We start from the raw sequence: 19543 nt of genomic DNA on the forward strand, positions 1-19543 counted from the left end.
CCTATCGCATCAATAGGTCTTGATGTTCATTTTAGCAGACCTCAGAGTCTGCATATTGCTTTTGATAGTCTGTTCATCTTTCACAGATATTCTGATCACATTCCAATCCTTCAGCTTTCCAACTGCAAAATTTCATACCCCTTCCACAACTAAAACTTGAGTGGTTCTAGAGATTGAAATCCAGTCTCTCAGCATCATCCTAACACCGCAAATCTTCCTGCTGTCTTTGTATTTAAATCTTAGTTTTTGAAACTATATTTTAAATTAAGATTAAAGATTAAATCTCTTGTGTGGAGTGATATTACTCTGTATATCTGCTGGAGCTTTGAGGCTGCCTGCTTGTATTTCTCCAGGCCTTTGCTTGCAGCACTGTCCTTTTGGCAGAGATGAAATGGATGGGACTCCCTTGAGAACTGGATTTTCCTCCTGAGTTAACGGGAGGGGTTGCTGTTGAATGTTGCAAGGCAGTGTCTCTCACCACAATATCATAGACTTAAACTGAGCATTCCAGAACATAAACCAACAAACTGAAGAGTTGTACTATCGTGCTAGTCCTTTAGTAAGCACAATTTCTTTTGCAGATGTTTGATACCCAAGATTTCTATATCCAGTACAAGATTTATTTTTGTTCCTCTCAATCAGTGTTCAATATTTAGTTGTATTAATCTGAATTCCTTCTGACACCTTCTAAGAAGCTTGAAAATGGGGTGGGGGATTTTATTATTTAAGCCCTTTTCTATTTGGCAAACATTTATTTCCCTTCCCCCCCCCCCCCCCCATGTGTTTTTGGATGAAGTTGACATGAACATGTGTTTTTGTTTAGCAGCTACAATTTTAACTTGCATTCATAGTGATTCTTTGCATGGTAGCATGATAGTCAGTACAGATGTGGAAACCTTACTTGCTAGTTAAACATTGCTGCAGAACCTGCAAAGCAAGAACAAAAGGTGGTTTTATAGGTCTTATAAAATACCATTGTTATGGTTTTCAAGTTCTTGTTGATGAGAGTATTAGATTTAGAAGTAAACAAAGAATCTGGATAAATTATCCAGATTCTAAGCAAGATTGAATCTGGTGCTTAAAGAGTTTGACATTGCCTTCTTAAAAATCTTATCTTTAAAAGCCTACTATAAATTGTAAATGTTAGATATCTGTTTTGTTGTCACCGTATCCCACAGCTTTCCCTGGCAACAGCTGGAGGTGTTTAATTTCACTCAAAGATCCTGTGAACCATTTCTCTCTCCTGAATTGCAGTTCATGCATCATTTTTCTATAACAGACTTTTTTAATAATTAGGAACAACCTCATATCAGTTAATTTAGGTCTTAAAACCATGATTTAAAAAAATCCCAAGTTGTCATTTATAGGAATTTCTGTGCAGTGACAGATGGTCTCCAGACACATGGGCAGAAGAAGAAAGGGTCTTCAGGAGGCTCACCACTAAATTTCATACAAGTCTGTAAACTGAACAAATATAACCGTACCTAAGGATTGATTGCAGAAAGGAATAGCACAGTGTGCTCCTTGAGTGGGTGTTGGGCTAATCGCTTTTCTGTAAAGGATAAAAAGGATATTAGGAGGAGATACCTAGAGGCTTAAACTGTCTCCATATGGAGTGGCATTACATGCAGGTTCTTAGGTGTTTGTTTTTTCCTTTGTCAGTTACAAGGTATATAAAATACACTCTTTGTGTGAACTAAGTATGAGCTAGTTCACCTGATGGGTGAAACTGAATGGGCCAAAGTGGTCCCTGGTATAACTCCATTGAAGTAACTGAAGTTACGTCATGAATAAATTTCCCCCAACACTAACAAGCAAATTTTTTCTTTATTGCTTTAAACTTATAATTAGAAATGGATCTGAACAGAAACCCAGATCCAAACCACCTTGAAATTTAGGAGAGTCCAGAGCCAAACTTAATGACTAGCTCCTGTTCAACTAATGGAATGAACCAGAATTGCAGATTGACATATCCCCTTACTCCAAGCATGTTTTACTGTCTGTTTCAACACTGCAGCTTGACCCCATGTCAACTTGTAGGTAATTAGTGATTTTATGTTCTGACTGATATAACGTGGAGCAGTTATAGACAATACATAGTTAACGTAACTGACTCACACAGTGTCCATTCAAAATAACCCAGAACTTCCTAAACTACAAAACAACCATCCACACACCAGCTCTTTAAATGCTCTATGTAGGAACAGTCCTGAATACAAACGCAACAGAGTGACCTCAATGGACGCAGGTGAAATTTCTTACAATGCTCAGTAAAGTTGCATATCTAGGTGCAAGTGACCTGGAATCTGTTGGTCTAATAATTTGTCTCTGACCCTAAATCCCCATGCAATGTCATCTAAATTATCTGTGTAGTGCAGGAAATATACAAAATACTTTACAAAACAAACAACATTAGCAATATCACTCCCAAAAGCATATGCAGTCTTCTGATTCCAGTGTCCATCCCTTCTTTCACTCAGAGCACAAAACTCACTGTGGATAAAATTTACCCCTCTGTAAGGGGTCAGCATTAAGTATATGCATATGTCACCTGAACTCATGGCCTATGCACTAGATGAGTCCTACCGTCTCTTCTGAAGGACCCCATCTTTTGAAGGTTTAAGTGGGATTGAAGTGATGCATATGTATTGTGGTATCCCCCACATACAGGGATGAATTTCATCTGATTTGAATAGCAGAAGAGAAGGAAATTATCACTCTACTATGTCATCGCTGGAGACAGTTTGGTACAATAACATCGGCAAAAGCAGATTCAGCAATTACAGCAACGTGACTGGAAACAGGTAGAAAATAATGGAAGAGCTGTTGTAACAATCATTTCAAAGACGCTAAACATTGCATGCTCCCAAGGCAGTAAAACAATGACAGTAAAAAGCATCCAAACTGGGACTGCCAAAAATGTCTTGGCATAACACATTTCCAAGATGCCCTTAAAAATTAAAATCAGGAAAAACTGCTCTTTTTGGTGTATGTGACGCAGCATGAATCATCAGCCCTTCCTCTGTGTGTAAAAAAATTTAGATGAAAATGCAGCATGAAGGAATAAAAATAAAAAGCTCTGAGTACAGGAGAGAAAACATGTGTCCCCCATTCTGAGGATTTTGAGAGAGGTAAGTATTATTTCAGGGTTGTTTTTTTTTTTTTTTTTAAATATCTTAGGTATAACTTCTCCATTTTCTACTATTTTTTCTCCTCTGATCTCTTCTTCCAGTGTATCAGTCTCTGTCAGCAACAATAACTTCCTCCAGACACACATGCGGTAAGAGGAGTCCAGTAACATGAGCCCTTTCAAAAGGTACTGGATTGATCCCATATTTTGTTTGAGGGCTGTATCTTGGTTGTTTTGGACAGTAATTGACTGAAGAATATGTTAGTTTCTGTATTGTTTTCAAAGAGATCAATTTTTCTGTTTTATGAATCCTATAATGACTGACCTGAGGAATTTTTTTGTGTGTGTGTCTTTTCTTCTATTAAGGGAGGCAAATAGAGGTTTCTTTAAATGAAAGGATGTATTTTAACATATGGGATTACAGTGTGTCCAAAATGTATACTAACTTCTTAAGATAGTATCTACACTACAGTTAAGACATTTGTCCCCTAACCTGGCTACAACACAGATTCGTTGTATAGTAGAGACACAATGCACCCAAAGCTTGAGCTTGATTACAGAACATCCCCATTACAAATTGTGATGGTTAACATATTTCTTTAATATCCAGTTAAGTGTATATGGTGTGTGACATAATTCCTGTTCAGAGGAACTTTGGGAGAGAGGGAGAAGCAGGGGAGAGGAGGGAAGGAAGGAGGAATATGTAGAATAAGGCTGAGGTTGTTTGCATAGTACAGCTGCAGTACCCTAGTTCTTAAGTTTTGGTTTATTTAGAATAACTTTTAAAATTGTTTAAAGGGATATAATTAGAGAATCAGTTTAGAGATTGTGGGGGAAAAAGGTGAATATTGAGGCGGGAGGTTGAATGGCATACAGGAGCGAGGTGGTTGTTCTTTCTACATATAGGTAGCAACCTGACAGAAGACATGGGGATTCTTAAATCTCAAAATAGTGATTGTGTTTTTGCGTTTGGGAAGTGCTTAAATGTTAAATTCTTTGTGCGTCCTTTGGCAACCTCTGCTAAATACAGGACACTGCCTGTATTTAGGCATTGTACCTTGTCATCTAACTCTTCCGTTATATTAGAATCATCTTCATTTTGGCAGTCCTTCTCCAACAGCCCAAAAAGACTAGCTCCTAAAATGTCATAATGGAGGATTAACCCAATACCCCATGCACAGCTGGATTGACACTGAGAACAGAGCTGCTCATTTGCACACTCCCCCATGCACAAGTTGCCCATGACCCCAGCAGGCAGAGTGGAACCCTACTGGATCACTGTACCTCCATGGCCTTGTGAAACATTTTGGTCTTAAGCCTTCACTTCTGTAAGGTGCTGGAACCCCTCTATGCTGCTATTTGAGATACTTCTGACCAAATGAAGGGGAAATGCTGCTGGAGTCCAGATAATCCAGACTCCGATGCTGGGATGGTTGATCACTACAATACAGAGCTTTTTGAATAGGTGTGGATTTAAAGAGGAAAATGTAATAGAAAATAAGCTTTCAGGGCTCCGACAATAACTTGCAGAACCCCAAACCCCCTGATTAAAAATTTACAATCATATAGTCTTGTTACATAACATTTCCTCATTTTTCTTGTAACGATTGCATACATCCGCACTAGTTTAATACATACAAGTATAGTTGAGTGCCACCAAAACATTAATTTGATGTGCTTCCTAAAAAGTTAGAGAGAGGTAAGGGTTTGTTTTTATATTCCTGTGCTTAAATGAGTTGGAGAAACTATTTTTTAATATGAAGCCCTATAAGAGGAGCAGAAGGGGCTCCTTCAGTGGCTGAAGCAGCAATGCCCTTTGATGACAAGATGAGGATGTTCTGAATCCCAACAGTGAATGGTTAACAGTACCAAGCCATTGACTGGATGACACATCCTTAACTAATCATAAATGGGGAAATCATCTTCCAGTGGGGCCCCCCCACATTAATCTGTTTTTGGTCCAATCCAATCTCTCTATCAACCCAACTTGGAAGAACACTTATCATTCCTGGTAAAACAGACAAACAGTGGAGGAGTAAATGACAGTTCAGTTCTACAGCATAGTCTGTTGAACAACATGCACTTTAATACAATTAAATGTAAGGTTTATGTATAGTAGAAACCAAAATGTAGGTCGCACAAGGTGGAGGAGAGTATTTTGGAAGGCAGTGACACCACAGAGCTTTGTGTCATGTGGATAACGAGTTGAACATGAGCTGACAGTATGATGCAACTGGTTAAGAGAGCAAAGGCAATAAACTTATCTGTATAAGTAGGGGAATACTGAGTAGAAGTAGGGAGATGTTACCACCACTGCATGCATCAGTGCTGAGACAGTTACTGGAAGACTGTCCACTTCTCATGTCTGCACTTTAGAGAAGTTTACTCCTAGAGAAGGGCTCACAATCTAATTAGCTTGACAAAGAAAAGGTTAAAGTGGTGACTTGATCATGATCGAAGGCTATATCTACACTACCACCTATGTCGGCAAAATGTATGTCACTCGGGGGTGAATATTTCACCCCCCTGAGTGACAGAAGTTACACTAACGTAAGTGCTAATGTACACAGCGCTATGTTGGTGGGAGAGCTTCTCTTACTGAGATAATTTATGCCACTCCCAGGGGTGGTTTTTTTATGCTGATCAGAGAGCTCTCTTTAATTGTCGTAGAATGTCTTCACCACACGTTGTACAGCTGCACTGCTGTAGCATTAAGTGTAGACCTGGCCTAGGTATCTACATGGGTGGGAAAGATTGACAGTAAGAGATTTCTTTAATCTAGCAGACAAATATCTAAGATCCAGCAACTGGATCTGAAACTAGATAAGTTCATACTAGAAATCAGACTTCTTATAGGAGAGTAATTAAACATTGGAACAACTTAGAAGAAGAGGATGGCTTCTCCATCACATGATGTCTTTCTAAAAGATATGCTCTAGCTCATCCAGAAGTTATGGACTTAATACAGGAATCATTTGGTGATGGATTTGTCATGCAGGAGTCAGACAACATTGTTATGGTCCCTTCTGGCCTTAATCTTTGTTTCCTGGAGAATGAGAAGGCAGTAGTAAAAAGATAGTGATGTATCATACTGCCATAGTATGGCATAGTATGGCATAGTTGACTATAGTAGCCTGTATTACTATGAAATCATTATATAGTGTGGGAAAGTTTACATGGTGTTCTAGAAATGCACTAAGATAGCCCTTTCCATGAAGATGCTATATTCTGTCATACAAGAAACCTGTCCAGGGAGAGGAGAATGGATGGCTATTTGGTGCAAGTAGGCTAGTGGCTCTCAATGTTTCCAGACTACTGTACCCCTTTCAAGAGTCTGATTTATCTTGCGTACCGCCAGGTTACACCTCACTTAAACTACTTGCTTACACAATCAGACATAAAAATACAAAAGTGTCATAGCATAATATTAGTGAAGAAGTACTTGCTTTTTCATTTTTACCATATAATTATAAAATAAATGGATTGGAACAAATATTTTACTTACATTTCAGTGTATGCTATATAGAGCAGTCAAAACAAGTCATCGTCTGCATGGAATTTTAGTTTATACTGCCTTCGCTAGTGCTTTTTATGTAGCCTGTTGTAAAACTAGGCAAATATCTAGATGAGTTGATGAATCCCCTGGAAGACCTCTGTGTACCCACAGGGATACATGTATTCCTGGTTGAGAACCGCTGATATAGGCCATAGAATTTCCCCAAAATAATTCCTAGACCAGATCTTTTAGAAAAACATCCAATCTTGATTTAAGAAGTCAGTGATGGAGAATCCACCATAACCCTTGGTAAGTTGTTCCAATGATGAATTACTCTCCCTGTTAAAAACTTATGCCTTATTTCCATGCATAATGCTATGAATCATGCAGGTCATTGGTATTATTAGATTCCTGCTATAAATCCAGTTTGATGATCTCTAACTAATCCCTCAGAAAGAATGGGATGCTTTCCAAACAGCACTAATGTTACAATCACAGTACTGCTTTTCAGTTGACAAGTATGCAAATATCAAAGTCTGCTTTGGATTGGAAGCCATGAATTGGATTGCTGTGAAAAACCAAGTGACTAGGACATTCATAATTTTTTCATATGGGGGGGCAGGGTAAGTTAAATTTTATTTCATAGAATATCAGGGTTGGAAGTGACTTCAGGAGGTCATCTAGTCCAACCCCCTGCTCAAAGCAGAACCAAGCCCCAGTTTTTGCCCCAGCTCCCTAAATGGACTCCTCAAGGATTGAGCTCACAACCCTGGGTTTAGCAGGCCAATGCTCAAACCAGTGTGCTATCCCTCTGCAGAGCAGGTTGGAAAGTACCATTGCTTTCTGTTGCCACTTTGAAAACCAAAATGTCTCTCTTATTTGGGCTTCAGTTCTCCTCTGACTGAGGCCAGGGTTGCTGTGGAGGTGGCCTCTTCAACATTTAAGGAAACTTTCCGAGGAGCCTTAACTCAGGCTCTAGCTTCACACATGCAGATCAGCAAGTTTAATAAACTCATTTGCAGACATCTTTTTGAAATGCCCAGCCATAATATTACAGCAAGCGTCAAACTGATTCCTGCTTTTATTCACTAAAACATAGAGAAGCAGCCTCCCCTACATATTGTAGAGCAGATAGCACAAACTAAGTTTTAGCCACCTATTTCCCCCATATTTCAGCTCCAGCTGTATGTAGCAAAGGTGGGACCAGCTGCTTTTATTCAACTGAATTGTTGTTCCTCATTTGAAGACTGTTTACTTGGGATTTTAATTTATATTATTTCCCTTACATGTTCATTAAGATACTTATTAGCCTTCAACTGCACATGCTCATCAGAGGTTCCTGAATCCATCCCAGATGAAGATGGCACTGTTTCAAATGGTAATGACATTTATGCTAAATTTCATATAATTTTCTTACCTTCTTAGGTCTAGCACACTATGAATGCTGAACTTTCAAAAAGCTATTATGCTTGATTTGATGACTTCCTTAATTCTATGCCTTTCTGAAACATTTGGTCTTGTTTTCTCAAAACACAGTTATTTCCTTTGTCTGCCTTTCCTTGATGAGTTATAACTGATGTCCATGGTAGTTCTACAGCATAGTGCAGCACTTCAGATGTTCCAGGTCAAATTCTGATCTTGATTACACTAGTAAAAAGCCAAATCAACCACAGTAAATTACTTCATCTGTAGGCTTATAAATCCTGCAACAAGTATACATACCACACACCCTTCTCCTGGATAAGCCTAACGAAACTTCCTAAAGGTGTGACAACACGCGAAATGCTACAGCAGCACAGCTGCTGCAGAGGTGCCATCGTGTAGACACCTACTACAGAAATGGAAGGGGTTCTTGTGTCCCTAGTAAATCCACGGCTCAGAGGCACTAAGTAGGTAGCTCTTGGTGTCTGCTTGACCAGGGCTTTGTTCTCCTTCAGCACCTTACACTGAGGTTCTGGCTGCACTTCTTCCCACACCTCATTTTACACACTGCATCTGTGGCCATATGGAGTTGCAAGATCTCTTTATCAACCCCCTGCTGGCCAAGATAGCCCTCCATCACACGAGGAGGAGGAAAGCTGGGGAGCAGGCATGTTCTGTGACTGTGGGGTCTATTTCTTGTCCCTTATCCCAGTGGTTCTCAACCTTTCCAGACTACTGTACCCCTTTCAGGAGTCTGATGTGTTGTGTACCCCCAAGTTTCACTTCACTTAAAAGTTACTTACAAAATCAGAACTAAAAATAAAAAATGTCTCAGCACACTATTACTGAAAAATTGCTTATTTTCTCATTTTTACCATATAATTATAATAAATAAATTGGGGTGTAAATATTGTACTTACATTTCAGTGTATACCATATAGAGCAGTATAAACAAGTTATATGAAATTTTACTTGATATTGACTTCACTAGTGCTTTTTATGTAGCCTGTTGTAAAACTAGGCAAATATCTAGATGAGTTGATGCAACCCCAGAAAGACCTCTGTGTACCTGCAGAGGTGTACCACTGGCAGGGGTTCTTTGCTCTGTGTCCTCTGGATCCCTGATTTTCAAGCTTTGACATCACTCCTGTTGAATGTGATGTGAGCTGTAGCTCAGGAAAGCTTATGCTCAAATAAATTGGTTAGTCTTTAAGATGCCACAAGTACTCCTGTTCTTTTTGCAAATATAGACTAACACGGCTGCTACTCTGAAACCTGTTCTTCATTTGTTGTCCCCAGTTTTCAGTTGCAGCATGGGTCCAATGGCTGCCCCACTTTGGTTGCAGGGGGGGAGCTAGACATGCCTGTTCCATTACCCACAAATAGTACCAGGGCTTAGGTCAACTTAACTTAATCACATAGGGTGTGAAATTTTTCACAGCCCTGAGCAATGTTAGTTAAATCAACCTAATTTTGTAGTATAGACCAGCCCTGAGTTCATTCTAATGAGTCATTCTGTTGATGCTTGGATGGGAAGAAGTGGAAGAAAATGCACATGTGTCATAACTACTATTTATATAGACTAAAGAGTGAGGTTTCTATTGTGCTTTCCCATTGAAAAGGGTGGTCAAACAATAACCCTTCTGCATAAGATTCCACTGTGGATCAGTCTTTTGTATTGAATACGGTCAATGTTTAATTGGTAATGAAAAGAGGTGCCAGGGCTCAACCAATTGTTTTACATTCCTAACTGATGCAGCAAGCCCAGAGGTGCCAGGGCTATGAACTGTCAAACCTAGAGGTGTCAGGAATCAGCCCTGGCAAAAATTAAGCACTGAATACAGTACTCAAAGAGAAATAGCAGTGAGAGATTTCTGCCCACTTAGACAAAAGGAGCCCTCAGGGCCGAGACAAGATATACTTGTAATTAGTGAGGAATGTATTTGACTTAGTCTCAGTTTCAATCAATGAAGGATGGATCCTCTGTCTTCAGTTTGCACTTTTCACATTTTAATCATCAGTCCTAGATCTGCATGAGATTGCTTATAGTTTCAGGCATCCTTAGCCCAGGAAGGAGGTGAGCCACAAGAGAGAAGAGACAAATCTATCAATGCAAATATCTAATTTGGAACAGCTGAATGGGAACTAAGAATTTTTCCATCTCTCCTTTCTCCAAACACACGTTCAGAGCCTGTCAAGGTGAAACCATGACAATTTGAAGATCATGCATTAAAAACAAACAAGCACATTACTGAATATGCCTCTTCCAGCAAACTAATGATGAATTCATAACTCTTGCAGAGCTTTTCTAATGGTTTTAAGCAATAAACCTTTGATAATTAGATGTCTTCCCTATTGGAAGTAGTTAGATGAATCAGTGTTTACACACAGAAAATTAATTAGGCCTTATCTTTACAAAAATTGAGTTTGTGAAAGGGACATTCCTTATTGGACATCACACAGTTATAGCAGAACCCAAAAGCCATGACCAAGTGTGATGGTAAGTGCTCCTTCAAGGGTAGCTTTTTTGTGGGGGTTTGTTTTGTTTTTAAAGCCCTCAGTGTCAAGAGTTATGGATAAATCAGCCAAGAAGTGATAGAAAAGACTTCATCCACACGCCCCAGGATTCTCCATTTCACTAGCAATGCAGAGAAATACTCCTCCCTTCACATTTTTTCCTCTTCTCATTTATTCCACATCTCTCAAGGATCTACGTTGTGGCTGGCTGAAGAGGCTGAACAAGCCTCTGTTCTGGAGCCTGTCCACCTCACTCCCTGCTCAGCTATGGAATGGATGTGAAGTGGCGTGAGGCTCTCCCAGCTGGGAAAAAGAGCCTTAGCTTGAAGGTACCACAAGAGGAGAATGGGCATTTATGTTTACGCAGCTTTTCACGTCTAATTGCTTTTCCTTTGGAACCCTAAACTGATTATCAGCAAGATTTCCAGCAGCAAAATAGCCATTCCCACCTAACCATTCCATCCTTTCCCCTCCTTCAACAAGCCACTGAAAGATGGGGAGACAGAAGGTTCCTTGCGAATGTGTATCACCATTTATTTTAGTTCAAGAGTCAGGAACTGAACAGAGGACACTGTCAGCAAAAAACAAAAGAAACAACTTTTTTTTTTTTTACAGGCTTAATTTTAAAACACTGCGGTTTCAAATCCTTTTTAAAAAGGAAATTCAAGTATCTTAAGCAGGGGGCAGTAATACAAAAATCTTTTTTTTTGTTGGTTTTTTAGTTTTTCTAAAAAAATTCTACATTTCCTGCACCCTTTTTGCTTTGGTAAGGCCAAGCCATGGATACAAACTGGTACGCAACATAAAAATGACCCCCACTCCAAATTACAGGCTCCAAGAATAAAAGGATCCACTCTCCGGAGACAAAGTGTCACGGCTCAGAACTGTCACTTAGCATACGATGTCTCCGGCTTTAAAAGAATTTATTTATTTCTTTATTTTAAGTCACTGAAGTCCTGGCATTCCCAAACACCTCCTTGGTAGCAGCTGTTTCAATATGTTCTATCATAAGGCTTTTCAAAAATACCAGAGCATCAAGATTTTCTCTATTCAACACAAAGAAAAGGGACATCTCAAAGAACAACTTAAAATCCGTGTGTCAAAAAATTTTTAAATTATTATTCTTGTGTGTCAGCTAACACCAATTAAAAAACAAATATGCGAATATGTATAATATAAAAATACGATCCCAAGATTAACACTTTGTTGCAGGCACAATTATCTCACAGAATATGTTCTCCTGGGGGCAGGGGAAGGACTATTTTCACTGTGGAGTTTTGTTTTTGTTTGCATTACAAAAAAAAAAAAAAAAAAAAGACAGCAGTGCAGGTTTTGGGGGGAAACGGGAGGGAAAAATGTTATTTTAGCAGCAAAGTGTCCAAGGTTCTAACCACAATCAAATTAATGAATATCTGGCTGTAAAAAATAAAGTTGAAGGGATGCTGCCCTGATCCATTCATTTTTGCTAAAATAATTCAGCTGTAAAACCCCCAAATCGTGACATATTGAAGGACTTTGTTTTGTAACATTAGAAACTTCCTAATTTGTCCTCCACACTATTGACCATTGTTACCATTTAAATATATGTACAAGAATTAAGCTGCTTTTCTTCTCGTCCACATGCTTCTGGTCATTATTACAAGTCAGTGGTGGTGGGCACCCTGAACGTTAATTCCGTCTTCAGCTTCCAATGGATTATATGCACCATCATCACTGCATCAATCCATGCCCTGCTCTTCTCATTGGCCTTGGCATGCACTGCAAGGGAGTTTTTAATGATCAGTGTTCTGCTTGTCTCTCATCCAGGCTTGGATTTGCTCTTTCAGTTCTGGCACTTGGAATGAAGAGAGAAAAGAATTTAAATAGTTAATGTGAAATTTGTGAAGTTATAGAAACATTAAACTGTGAAACAACTATGGGACAAATAGTGCTGTCCTTTGGTTAGGACAGAGAATGAAGAGGGAACCCCAGAGCTCTATTTTCTGCGCTGATAATGAATTTGCCATGTGGCTTCAGGCAAATCACTTAATCTCTCTCTGCCTCACTTTATCTATCGACGAAGCGAATGTAATATTTACCTACCACTAGAAGATGCATTAGCCTAAATGGTGGGAGCTCTGGACTCATTCAGATAAAGAAGGGAAAAATACAAAGACTGACCACAAAGAATAAAACTTAGAAATTTTCTGAGAGACGCGGGGCCAAAGCTGAGAGTGGGGAGGGCAGAACTGGACTGCTGCTCTATCCAGGCTATGACACTACCCTACAGAAGTCTGAGACATACCCAAGGGTACAACCCTCCATCAATAAAAGGCAGAGCTACCTGGTTCTAGCATGTTTTCTGTCAGTGTCTGCCGATTGAAGGGGTCAGTGGAGGAGTTCAGCAGGTGTCGCAGGATGATTGATCTGTCCATGATCGTTCCAGACGGCAGCCTCACAGGGTCGGTCATAAGAGTGTCCATGAGTGGATCTGAAGGGACAGATGAAGCTTATGTAATTAAATTAAAGAAACAGAGGGGGAAAAAAATAAGTGATTTCCTGATGCCTCACAGCGCAGAAGTGACCTGGAGAATCTCTCTGGATAATTGAGGACCAGATACATTATTGAAGTGACACAGGGTACCCCAAAGGGAGGAAAAGCAGCGTTCTTAGGTGTCTCCTGCCAACGGATCCAGAACTGGAGTGAAGATACCATCAGATTAGAGCTCATAGAGGTGGGCAACTGCTGCTGGAAATGGGGAATTGCTGGGATGAAGGCTACCCTAGAATGCAGAGCTGTCCATTCACATAAACTTCGGAAGGAGAACAAAGTGTAAAGTGCGAGCATTTCACTGGGCTCTCAGAGATCTTGTACTGTTTTATGACCCACATTTGCAAAGCTGGTCTAAGCACATGGCTAGGTATGAATAATGCAGTCCCTGAACAACTTTGCTCTCTTCACTCAAACCTGAACTGTTATCACTGAATTGGTGGAAGATTCAGGACTACAGAGAACAGTAGGCTGTTTCCATTAGAAATCACAGGTCTAAATTATACATACCTTATATATACTTTAAGCAACTGCACTCCCCCCAAAAGGTTATTAAAAAAATCAACCTGCCTCTGAATTCATCTGGCGCATCGCTATAATCGATTTCTGCACGGGCATTCTTGGCAACAATTTCCTCCACTTTCTCTGCCAGCAGTTTGAATTTTTCTATTGCTATCGTGGACTTGATTCCAGCCTTCCTCATCTTTGAAATAACCTCCTCAAATAGCTCTTTGCTGTAGGACCTCTGCAAACAAGCAGAATAAAGAGAAAATGTGAACTTGTGACACCTTTGCTCAGTTACAGCATCTAACGATCTTAAAACACTTTGTAAAAATAAACTAATTAAGCCTTAACATGAATGTGAGGTAGGCAAGAGGTATATAGGGATCACTTCACTGAGCACTGAAACGTAGCCACCTCTGGGACGGAGGGCAGCTTCTGGACCACTGTGTATCTATGTAGGATAGTAAATGAAGAGTACTATATCCAACTGGAGTTGTAGAGCAGTTTATGGAGGCCAAACTTAATTGTCAGAGTTGGTGTTTACTCAGAACCCCTGGGTTACCACCCTTTCTTTTGTGACACACACTATGAACACAAGTGGTATATTTTCTCTTTCATCTAAAAGGATAGCAGCTTCAGCTACACAGGCTTTCAGAAGGAAGAGTGTCATCGACTGAATCACCACCACTCTCACCCAATCATTTCTTTTAGGTATTCTTCCAATAATGGATTCATCCCAACCCTGATTTGCTTGTGAGATGATCATGGCACAAGGTGATGCAGTAAGGAGGAATAGCAGTGCGCCCAAATCTCCCACCCTGCCTTGCAACAGTGGGATAACTGATTAGAATAGAGTCATCTTTTTCCACAAGGCACAATACGAACACAAATGAATTCGCACATGTTGGTGGAAACATCACCTATAGTTTGGTTTTTCTGAATTATTAACTGCTATAATTATTGCCAAGGGTAGTTACATGCCATGCAAGTGTTGGGATGTGGGAATCAGTATGACACTGGAGAAATCTCGAAAACAAGGATGAAAGCACAGAGTATCTAGCCCACCCACCAGGATGATACTGGTAATCAGGTGCATTGGGAAGAAAAATATCAGATTCACCAGCTAAAAATGGGCATGCAGTTGCTATAGGGGATAGGCTGATGATCTGTTTATCTCTGTGACGAAGTGGAAGACAATTCTGGGAAGGGACAGAAGAGGAATGATCCTTAAAAATCCTGCTGCAAAAATCAGCAAGAAGTCTCAGTGAGGGAGTTGGTACCTGCTGGGAGCCTGCCAGTTCGATGCACCATGCAGCACACTGCAGGAACAGCAGCACACTGCTTCTGGAACTGCGCAGCTACACCGGCCACAGGCAGAACGCATACTTTACAGCTTCAACTGACTTACGCATCGGTTTAATCAACAACTAAGAATAAAGCTATATACAAGAACTTTTGCAAACTGCTCATGTTCTGGAGACTATAAAGCCACCTACATGTACCTTCAGAGTGCTGGGCTTTGAAATAAGCCTTTTAAATTTTATTTTCATAGTTTCAAAAGCCCTCTTTTAACCAACACCTATTTAAACTACACCGTATGAGACTGAGTTAAGCAACAAACACGATTTAACATACTGGGTTTTAGGAGTTGCTGTTTTCTTTGGGAATTTGTTCTAAACACAGTGGTAATTCTCTACTCTGCATTATAGATCTCACTGAAACATTGTATTCAATGCTCAGGACACAGTGTGCCCACCCAAACTCCATGCCAACCTGGAGCGGAGAACATAATTATGGCACTGTGCCTGGGGGCTGGCAAAGCTCTTCAAATTTCTTCTACGTACTAGGACTGCAAATCAGAGATCCATCAAAATGCTTTAGAACATCTCTGCCACATACAGGCAACCTTTTAGAACATACTTTTTACCCAATCGCTATTACAGCATCATGTGTTTTCTTGGATTTTCCTTCCTGTTATTGCCAAGACACTAGTCACTCCCCCCACTTTTTTTTTTTTAAATGAGAAGCCACTTTATGTTATCCAACTTTAACTCATTTGTACTAGTTACAACTCAAATGCACAGCAGCGAGGTGGGGACAAACTAAAATAAAGCATATTGGTGCAGGAACTGGAATAGTGTTAAAGGGACACTGTCAATTTAGAAGTTATAGATAGCTAACAAAAGGCATCTTTTTAGGTACATTACTGACACCATGTGAGATCATCAGAATGGAAAAAGCTTACAATTTACTTTTCTCTATTTATGCTGTTTGCTTCCTGTATTTCTCAGCCGGGAGGAAGGGCGGGGGGGGGGGGGGGGGGAATTAATCAAGCCACTTGCACAGTTCTGCTGCTTGGAGGTGCACACTCGAAGGGGAATATTTACTTATTTTAAAACCATTTCCATCAGAAGTCTAAGCAGCCCTAGAAACATTTCTATTGGTCTTTGGATTCTGAAAAGCTTGGCTTTGTACAAAACAAAACCCTGGACCAACATTTGTCCTTTCAAATCTCAAACAGGACACAAGGTTACAGATGAGCCATAGTTTACCTATATGATCAATCACACACACAACACTATTTTATAAACATAGAGGTGTCACTCTAATGATTATTGTTGCAAGGAAATATGTTCTAGAGGAATGAGCCTAGATTTGTGAAAAGAGGCCCTTAGATCACAGTTCCAGTTCTGCCAGAGACCATCTGTGTGGTCATGACCTCGGGCATGACCAGAATCACCCTTGTGTCTTTGTTTCCCCTCTAAAGTGGAGGCAATACTACTATTACTCCTACCTCATAGGGGAGGCTAAGCAGGTAACAGTTAATGTTTGTAAAATGCTCTGCATATGTAAAGTGCTACATATATTCTATGAACAACTATGTATTATTTATATAGCACTATAGGTTTGCAAAGCACGTTATAAACATACCTATCTCAAAGGAGAAGAGAGTGCCCATGCAGAGATTAATCATGGAAAGTAAATTGAAGGAGGTTGGTTGGCAGTGCACAGGTAGTGGGCAAGCTCTTCCAGAAGTGATTCTGGAAAGCTCTGCCAGTTCTGTTTGCCCATACCACCACCATACCCACCTCTCTTTCTGGAGCTCACCTGGTCGTCGGCAATTGCTTTAGCGAAGCGAGCACAATCTAACTGCAGGTAAATATCAGTCAGTTGGTCCAACAGCTTCTTTGGTTCAAACCCATATTTTTCAGGGTTTTCAACTTTCAGGTCACGACACTTGGGGCCACACAATTGCTGAAGGTTAAAGTTCAGCATAGCAGCCAATCGTGGACCAAGTTCCTAGAAGGTCAAGATAAAGTACAAATGAAAACGAGGAGGCACTGGGGAAGGGACACCACCTTAAGGCCCACATGCATCTGGCTCAGGAATTCGAGACTATGATTTCTCTTCAGGAAGACTGCCACCGATTTCATAAGTTTCACACGGTGAGCCTTTCCTCATTGCTATCTCCAAACAGTTAAACTTATATCCAAACTCAAGTATTCATCATATGAAGTAGAAAACAACGCAACTTTTACTGAACATCTGCCCAAAAATACACATTTAAAAAAAAAACGTGTAGGTAATATAATTCCAGGTGGTGTTTCTGCTGGTGACAAGATGAAAACATCACATGCCTACATCCCTCTTCAGAGTGCAACAATCATGATGACTTTTCTCAGGCCGGAAGGACAGAAACCGTCTCCACAAACATAAACCCTAGAATGCCCTTCCTACCGTCCCATCTTGGCATCATTGTAACATGCTTGTTATAATCCAAACACAGAGGGAATCTGTGACTTGTCTAAAAGCACCATTAACATCTCAGGGACTAAGGAAATGCATTTTATAGCACCAAATCATTGCTACCAATAATACATATGCTTAGAATTAGATTTCAGTGCACTGTGGATAACATTACAGCTTATCTCCAGGATTTTATCCAGTAAAGAAAAAGAGCCAACCCACATATTAAAAAAGCTGGAAACCAGCCAGGCAATGAGGAACACTAGAGCAGAACAGTTTATACTTACAGGTCTGAGGAAAGGCTTCTGAACCTGCTTGGTAAGGATATGGAACATATCAACAGTTTCTGTTGCCAGGGCAAGATACGAGCGAGACACACGCTCATCCTGAGCAAGCTGAGACTGCCGAGCCTGTTGCTGGTCCTAGAAAATAAACATGCCACAATTACAAGTCCTTATAACTCCCTACTCAATAGCTAAACAGACATGATCTAACATCCTTTTGGCCGGAAGCAGAGTGACAGACTGTGGTTCAAGTTGTATTAAGAAGCTGCTCCTTTATTTAAGGTACAGCTCCCCTTCAAAATAGCATGTCCTAGACAAAAATCTGGGGTGGTGGAGGGGTATAAAAGTGGATAGTATCAAGGCTGTAAAGTGCTGTGTCACTCCAAAAAATGACTGTACAAATGGTATTGTGGTGGGGTCCCATGTTTAGCGAGTCTCACTGATTCCATATCCAATTTGCTCAACATACAATTAAAAGGGTGGGTTGGGTTTCTCCCCCATCCCAAATACCAGCACTGCAGAGTCAGTGTTGGAACTGAGAGTCAGGCTGGGTTTTTTCTGGCTTGTTCATTAACACAGGTAATAAAGCTTCTAAAATTGGGACAATTCTTTAGATGTGCCAATTCACTCCTTCACCTAGTAACGGCTCTGCCATGCTAACAGGAGTAAACTGTCATAAAGGCTTCAGAAGAGCAAACCTGATTCTGACTCAACACATGAAGCAGAAGCCGTGAAGGTGATTTTTTAGAGAGTCATTTTGCTGACCCAGAACTTCACTTTGAATCTTCTTTCTTAATTACTTTTATGGGAAAGAGATAAGGGCTCTCAGATCCACACATCTTTGAAACGTAAATCAGAGAGAGTCACGTGGATGAGTTATTGCACAACTTTCAGCTCTGAACAATTAGCAGCAAGCTCCTACAGGACTGTCAGGAGTTGAGGTCATGCTGTTTGACACTTGAAAGGTACAGGTTTCAGAGTAGCAGCCGTGTTAGTCTGTATTCGCAAAAAGAAAAGGAGTACTTGTGGCACCTTAGAGACTAACCAATTTATTTGAGCATGAGCTTTCGTGAGCTACAGCTCACTTCATCGGATGCATACCGTGGAAACTGCAGCAGACTTTATATACACACAGAGAATATGAAACAATACCTCCTCCCACCCCACTGTCCTGCTGGTAATAGCTTATCTAAAGTGATCATCAAGTTGGGCCATTTCCAGCACAAATCCAGGTTTTCTCACCCTCCACCCCCCCACACAAATTCACTCTCCTGCTGGTGATAGCCCATCCAAAGTGACAACTCTCTACACAATGTGCATGATAATCAAGTTGGGCCATTTCCTGCACAAATCCAGGTTCTCTCACCCCCCTCCCAAAAACCACACACACAAACTCACTATCCTGCTGGTAATAGCTCATCCAAAGTGAGCACTCTCCCTACAATGTGCATGATAATCAAGGTGGGCCATTTCCAGCACAAATCCAGGTTTTCTCACCCCCCCCACCCCCATACACCACAAACTCACTCTCCTGCTGGTAATAGCTCATTCAAACTGACCACTCTTCAAGTTTAAATCCAAGTTAAACCAGAACATCTGGGGGGGGTGGGTAGAAAAAAACAAGGGGAAATAGGCTACCTTGCATAATGACTTAGCCACTCCCAGTCTCTATTTAAGCCTAAATTAATAGTATCCAATTTGCAAATGAATTCCAATTCAGCAGTTTCTCGCTGGAGTCTGGATTTGAAGTTTTTTTGTTTTAAGATAGCGACCTTCATGTCTGTGATTGCGTGACCAGAGAGATTGAAGTGTTCTCCGACTGGTTTATGAATGTTATAATTCTTGACATCTGATTTGTGTCCATTTATTCTTTTACGTAGAGACTGTCCAGTTTGACCAATGTAAATGGCAGA

General features: G+C 40.4%; 1 protein-coding gene and 1 long non-coding RNA gene across 4 annotated transcripts in view; one reads left to right on the forward strand and one right to left on the reverse strand.

Moving 5' to 3' along the window:
- The first annotated feature begins 243 nt into the window (after positions 1 to 243).
- LOC125624273 (uncharacterized) lies at positions 244 to 3463 on the forward strand. Its single transcript, XR_007353260.2, has 2 exons — positions 244 to 3131; positions 3233 to 3463. It is a non-coding gene; the product is annotated as an uncharacterized LOC125624273 (long non-coding RNA).
- A 7611-nt stretch (positions 3464 to 11074) lies between these two features.
- The window catches only part of UBE4B (ubiquitination factor E4B), a 65978-nt gene continuing 57509 nt past the window's right edge, over positions 11075 to 19543 (reverse strand). For all 3 annotated transcript variants that reach the window (XM_075121178.1, XM_048824790.2, XM_048824793.2), the window contains 5 exons: positions 17634 to 17768; positions 16708 to 16899; positions 13666 to 13840; positions 12889 to 13035; positions 11075 to 12399 (listed from right to left, as the gene is read on the reverse strand). In XM_075121178.1, coding sequence (XP_074977279.1) covers positions 12338 to 12399; positions 12889 to 13035; positions 13666 to 13840; positions 16708 to 16899; positions 17634 to 17768 — 711 coding nt within the window. In that variant the 3' untranslated portion in view covers positions 11075 to 12337. The remainder of the gene's footprint in view (positions 12400 to 12888; positions 13036 to 13665; positions 13841 to 16707; positions 16900 to 17633; positions 17769 to 19543) is intronic.

Source organism: Caretta caretta, chromosome 18, assembly GCF_965140235.1.
Source record: "Caretta caretta isolate rCarCar2 chromosome 18, rCarCar1.hap1, whole genome shotgun sequence".
Taxonomy (NCBI): domain Eukaryota; kingdom Metazoa; phylum Chordata; order Testudines; family Cheloniidae; genus Caretta; species Caretta caretta.